Source organism: Apium graveolens, unplaced genomic scaffold (genome assembly GCF_009905375.1).
Source record: "Apium graveolens cultivar Ventura unplaced genomic scaffold, ASM990537v1 ctg8870, whole genome shotgun sequence".
NCBI lineage: Eukaryota > Viridiplantae > Streptophyta > Magnoliopsida > Apiales > Apiaceae > Apium > Apium graveolens.
In genome coordinates this window covers 28,434-35,379 of record NW_027421536.1, presented here as the reverse complement: position 1 = coordinate 35,379, position 6,946 = coordinate 28,434, and the positions used below count along the sequence as shown (strand labels likewise).

At 28.5% G+C, this 6,946-nt stretch overlaps 2 protein-coding genes across 2 annotated transcripts; both read left to right on the top strand.

Annotated features, from left to right (window-relative positions):
* The first annotated feature begins 2,309 nt into the window (after positions 1–2,309).
* LOC141705449 (VQ motif-containing protein 11-like) lies at positions 2,310–2,825 on the top strand. Its single transcript, XM_074508387.1, has one exon. The coding sequence runs from the start codon at positions 2,310–2,312 to the stop codon at positions 2,823–2,825; it is 516 nt and encodes a 171-aa protein (XP_074364488.1).
* A 3,044-nt stretch (positions 2,826–5,869) lies between these two features.
* Positions 5,870–6,361, top strand: LOC141705447 (VQ motif-containing protein 11-like). Its single transcript, XM_074508386.1, has one exon. It carries the CDS (start codon positions 5,870–5,872, stop codon positions 6,359–6,361), a length of 492 nt encoding a protein of 163 aa, XP_074364487.1.
* Positions 6,362–6,946: the final 585 nt, after the last annotated feature.

The following is a 6,946-nucleotide window of genomic DNA, read 5'->3' as shown; positions in this document are numbered from 1 at the left end:
AGACCACCGTTCAAACTCCAAGAACGGGCTAGAAACCTCCAACTACAGTTGAACCAAAATGGGTTACCCGAGTCTGCCAGTGGAGGAGATAGCTATGGCAAATAAAGGCTTTTATTTGTATCCTAGTCCACCGGCTACTGCTAGCAAGCCTCAACCCCAGTTGCTTCCCTTGTTCCCAACATCTCCGGATTCTTAAACTGGACCAAGTTTACTATGCTTTGTTATGTTCAAATTGAATATTATTTATTAGATACTTTATTCTCTTTGTTCCCCGCATAGAATTTGTAGTTATATTAGATAGTTTATTTATTTTTTTAATAAAATTATGTTTATTTAAACTTTATTTTGAAAGATATTAACATAATTTTAGGAATATGTTAACCTAACGGATCAAATGAAATCAAAAATAATATTTTAAAAACAATAATATCAATCTATATATTTATATTATACTATTATAAGCAAAACTTGGTCCAAAAAACCGTCTAACGACTTATCATTTTTCATTAAAATGTTATTTTAAGTGTAATAGTTATGATTGGTTATTTCTTTATAGCTTCCTAAAATTGTTAACACCACTTTCAAAAACATTATTAATATTAAAAATAAGAAAAAATATGCATCTTTAACTCTTCTAAAATTAATTCAAATTATAATAATCTTGAGTCGCATACCAAATAATCTCATAATCAATTAATTCTTAATAATTAATACACATCAGAAAAATATAAATACTATATTTAAAAATTAAATTAAAAATACATGAAATTGAAAAACCACAAAACTTTCATTATGAAATAGGATTCATTATGTTGAAATAGGATTCCTTATGTTTAACAAACAACAATAACTAAAAAATGGATGTTTTCGAAGTAAAAAGAAAAATTGAATTTAGGATTTCTACACTAAAATTTTAGTTATAAAATAAAGAATTTATGGTGTAAGTATTAAAATATGAATAGTCATGTCACATTTTTGATATCTTTTGATTTTAATAATATAGTATTGATATGTAATGGTATTATTAAATTTTAAAAATAAATATACGGGAATCTTTATATTCAGTATGAACAATATTCTAAAACTTAATATTTTAAATATCCAAAATTTAATAACTATGTACTTCATTAAAATCAGTAATACATAATTATTATATTTTATTTAAATATCTTTTATAATTTTTTATTTTTACAAAAATTATTATATAAATAATAATATTAAGTTATAATTAGGCCGTGCATGACACGGATTATATGGTAGTAAATTATTAACTGAAAAATGCGGAAAGTCTTGGCATGCAGACTCTGTGTCTGTTAATGCATGTCAATTTCATTTATAGATGCAAACTAAAAGGCAAAAGAATTTCGGGACATTTGGGTCACTTTTTATTACTATTATTATTATTATAGATAGTTTCTTATATTATATTTTGAAAATCCGAAATTATGTAAATAATGTATTATATGTAACATAAATTTGATCAAATAATTTGTTATCCAAAATTTTCTAAATTGGAAAATCAAATTTTAATTGTTTATAATCTAATAATGTCATTCAAAACTAAAATTTAGCACGTTCAAATATTTAAAAACAACTGAAATTAACTATATTATTTTACACAAACACCTACATCTCCTCTATCCATTAGTTTAAGTTTATAATAATAACATATATATATAGATCTCACCTATGAAAATTTATAATCATGTAACAATATATTATAACATTATATTGATTAAATCAATTAAAACAAAAAATTAGTATATTAATAAATCAATTTTCTTAGTATTTTGCAATTATCTAAAATAATAATTTAACTCAAATTTCAATACCATGTAACTAGTTAACATAAATCACCTCACTACCTAACTTCTTCCCAAAGCCATCAAATTCTCTAATTTTATAATAAATCTTTATCTCTAAAATAAATACTTATACGTTACGAATGAAAACAGTACATATCTAAGCGGTACAAAATTGAAAGTTAAGGAGATGCCTACAGATAAGAAAAAAAGTTAAGTAGATACATACAAATAATGACCTTTGAGTCTGACCTTTCCACCTGCACTGCCTTATATTTCAAATTCAGTTCCTTAACGATTACTGTAGATCCTCATCACCACACAAAGTCTTAAAGTTTTGCTTAATTCATTTTGGCCTATATTGGCTCGAGTATGCAACTAATTCATTTTTCAAGATGGTCTCTCTTCAAGAGTTGAAATAAACTTTTAGAGTCTCATTGCATTCAAAGTAGTTTTATCAACTAAGTGTATCATTTTCAACACTCTCTTTCTCTTTCAATCTCTATCATGGCTTCTTCTAGTTCCTCTTCCTCTCCCAAACCAAACAATAACAAATCACCGCAGCTAGAAAATGCCATTTGTGTTCATGTTGACCCATCAAACTATCATGATGTGGTCCAGAAATTAACAGGAGCCAGACCAGCAGTCGAGAAGCTCCCCATCACTACTTCTCCACATTTCAATGCAAAGCACAACCCTGTTAATGTTGGTGCAGTAAGACCATCGTTCAAACTCCAAGAACCGGCTAGAAACCTCCAACTACAGTTGAACCAAAATGGGTTAACTGAGTCTGCGTTTGCACCAAGAAAGAGAGTGATAAATGTCTCGCCTGTGTCAACATTGGACACGGTTTTGGCACGAGGGAGTCCAAGTCCAGGAACATCAGTGTCACCTTTTGTACCAGTGGAGGAGATAGCTATGGCAAATAAAGGCTTTTATTTGTATCCTAGTCCACCGGCTAGTACTGCTAGCAAGCCTCAACCACAGTTGCTTCCCTTGTTCCCAGCATCTCCAGATTCTTAAACTGGACCAAGGTTACTATGCTTTGTTATATTCAAATTGAATATTATTTATTAGATACTTTATTCTCTTTGTTCCCCGTATAGAATTTGTAGTTATATTAGATAGTTTATTTATTTTTTTAATAAAATTATGTTTGTTTAAACTTTATTTTGGAAGGTATTAACATAATTTTAGGAATATGTTAACCTAACCGATCAAATGAAATCAAAAATAATATTTTAAAAACAATATTATCAATCTATATATTTATATTATACTATTATAAGCAAAACATGAGTTTGTTTGGTCCAAAAAACAGTCTAACGACTTATCATTTTTCATTAAAATGTTATTTTATGTGTAATATGTTATTTTAAACCTGATAAGTTATGATTGGTTATTTCTTTATAGCTTCCTAAAAATTGTTAACACCACTTTCAAAAACATTATTATTATTAAAAATAAGAAAAAAAATGCATCTTAATCGGCTAAAATTAATTCAAATTATAATTCTCTCGGAGTCGCATACCAAATAATCTCATAATCAATTAATTCTTAATAATTAATACACATCAGAAAAATACAAATACTATATTTAAAAATTTAATTAAAAATACATGAAATTGAAAAAACACAAAACTTTCATTATGAAATAGGATTCCTTATGTTGAAATAGGATTCCTTATGTTTAACAAACAACGATAACTAAAAAATGGATGTTTTCGAAGTAAAAAAAAATTGAATTTAAGATTTGTAAACTAAAATTTTAGTTATAAAATAAAGAATTTATGGTGTAAGTATTAAAATATGAATAGCCATGTCACATTTTTGATATCTTTTGATTTTAATAATATAGTATTGATATGTAATGATATTATTAAATTTTAAAAATAAATATATGAGAATCTTTAACAATATTCTAAAACTTAATATTTTAAATATCCAAAATTTAGTAACTATATACTTCATTAAAATCAGTAATACATAATTATTATATTTTATTTAAATATCTTTTATAATTTTTTTTATTTTTACAAAAATTATATATAAATAATAATATTAAGTTATAATTAGGCCGTGCATGAAACGGATTATAGGGTAGTAAATTATGAACTGAAAAATGGCAGAAAGTCTTGGCATGCAGACTCTGTGTTTGTTAATGCATGTCAATTTCATTTATAGACGCAAACTAAAAGAATTTAAATTGATTAAGTCAAACTTCATTAATGAGCATTTCTCTCTCGCATCAGAGTCGGCCGCCCCTAGCTTCATCTAACCCTAGCCGCCCTACCTTCTTTTTCCCCCTTTCTACCATCTCTATCTCCATATTTATCTTCATCTTCTTCTTTCATTCACTTTTTCTTTAATAAAATCGAGATTTGTATTACAAAACTCGAAAAATCCATTACAATTCTTCACTTTAGTTTTCAGATCTATTAAGGTAAGAGCTTGGATTTTATAATAAAATTCAGTTTTTGGATTCAAAATCTCTGGTCTAACAACATATTACAATTTGGTGTTATTCCGAGATTTTTGAATTTTGGATTTTTTCGTATTGTTCTGTTGAAGTTATTATTTGTGTGTTTGATTGTCTCGCTTTATACGATGTGTCTCGCTTTGTGCGATGTGGTGGTTGTGTTGAAAATGAATTGGATGGTGTATTGGGAGATCTGGATATCTCGCATCAACAACACTTTCGGCAGGTCTATAGCTGGTGTCCGGCAGGTAGATAGCTGGGGTGCGTTTGGAACGGTGGTGAAAATCACATATGCTCACCTCTCACAAAAAATATTTGTTCATAACATGAGGCCTCTAAACTTCGTTGTTGCAACTGAGTCCTCTGAACATTGTAATATCAATCGAATTAATGTGAGGGTCAATTGTGAAACTAGTGTTTTCGGGGGAGATGCGTTCTGGATTGTCCGGGAAACCATTACCTTCATTTTTAATTTTCAGTAAGCAATCCGGAAACAAAATGGCTAATTATTTAGCTCTATTTGTTTTTCAACCTGGTTGCATGATCAGTTGGGGGTTTGTCTCGATTGAATCTCTTTAAAGTCATTAATGAAATCTGCTTTAAATTTGGCAAAAAAAAAAGGCAAAAGAATTTGGGGACATTTGGGTCACTTTTTATTACTATTATTATTATTATAGATAGTTTCTTATATTATATTTTGAAAATCCGAAATTATGTAAATAATGTATTATATGTAACATAATTTTGATCAAATAATTTGTTATCCAAAATTTTCTAAATTGGAAAATCAAATTTTAATTGTTTATAATCTAATAATGTCATTCAAAACTAAAATTTAGCACGTACAAATATTTAAAAATAACTGAAATTAACTATATTATTTTACACAAAGACCCCTCCATCTCCTCTATCCATTAGTTTAAGTTTATAATAATAACATTATATATATTGATCTCACCTATGAAAATTTATATTAATCATGTAACAGTATATTATAACATTATATTGATTAAATCAATTTAAACAAATAATTAGTATATCAGCAAATCAATTTTCTTAGTATTTTGCAATTATCTAAAATAATAATTTAACTCAAATTTCAATACCATGTAACTAGTTAACATCAATTACCTCACTACCTACCTTCTTCCCCAAGCCATCAAATTCTCGAATTTTATAATAAATCTTTATCTCTAAAATAAATACTTATACATTACAAATGAAAACAGTTGTTACAAAGCACATATCTAGGCGGTACAAAATTAAAAGTTAAGGAGATACTTACAGAAAAGAAAAAAAGTTAAGCAGATACATGCAAATAAATGACCTTTGAGTCCCAACTTTCCAGCTGCACCGCCTTATATTTCCAAATTCAGTTCCTTAACAATTAGTGTAGATCGTCATCACCACACAAAAGTCTTAAAGTCCTACTTAATTCATTATGGCTTATATTGGCTCGAGTATGCAACTAATTCATTTTTCAAGATGGTCTCTTCAAGAGTTGAAATAAACTTTTAGAGTCTCATTGCATTCAAAGTAGTTTTATCAACTAAGTGTATCATTTTCAACACTCTCTCTTTCAATCTCTATGGCTTCTTCTAGTTTCTCTTACTCTCCCAAACCAAACAATAACAAATCACCGCAACTAGAAAATGCCATTAGTGTTCATGTTGACCCATCAAACTTTCGTGATGTGGTCCAGAAACTAACAGGAGCCAGACCAACAGTGGAGAAGCTCCCCATCACTACTTCTCCACATTTCAATGCAAAGCACAACCCTGTTAACATTGGTCCAGTAAGACCATCGTTCAAACTCCAAGAACACGCTAGAAACTTCCAACTACAATTGAACCAAAATGGGTTACCCGAGTCTGCGTTTGCACCAAGAAAGAGAGTGACAAATGTCTCGCCTGTGTCAACATTGGACACGGTTTTGGCACAAGGGAGTCCAAGTCCAGGAACATCATTGTCACCTTTTGTACCTCAGGAGGAACATTATTTGTATCCTAGTCCACCAGCTACTGCTAGCAAGCCTCAACCACAGTTGCTTCCCTTGTTCCCAACATCTCCAGATTCTTAAACTGGACCAAGTTTACTATGCTTTGTTATGTTCAAATTCAATATTATTCGAGATATTATGGATTAAAAATAAGAATACGTGGCATATTATTGATTCACAATAATAGCCTTTATTAAGTGAAACCTCTTTTTAAGTGATACCTTTATTTATTATTTATTTTAATTATAATTTAAAATTAATTTATATAATCATTTAATATTAATTTTTCGATCTCGGCCCATGTTTCTCACAGTTATCAACTAGTATATTATAAAGGGTTTGTCTAGTATGTGCCCATGAGCACATACTAAACAATAAAACTTAATAAAGTTTGGAGTGACTTGATTGGTGTATTTGTTGTTAATGCAGGGGTCACCATTATTTAAGTACTCCTCTGTTTTTTATTATGTGATCTTTGATTTTTGCACACACTAACTTTTAAGTGTTTTGACCGCATAGTTAGAATAATATTTTTTAATTTTTTCTTTCTGTGAATAAAAATATATAACTAAAACTTTAATTTAGAAAAATAAAAATTTTAAAAAAATTATTTTATCTATGTAGTCAAAAATACTCAGGATTGTGTGCAAGAAAGAGTCAAACGAC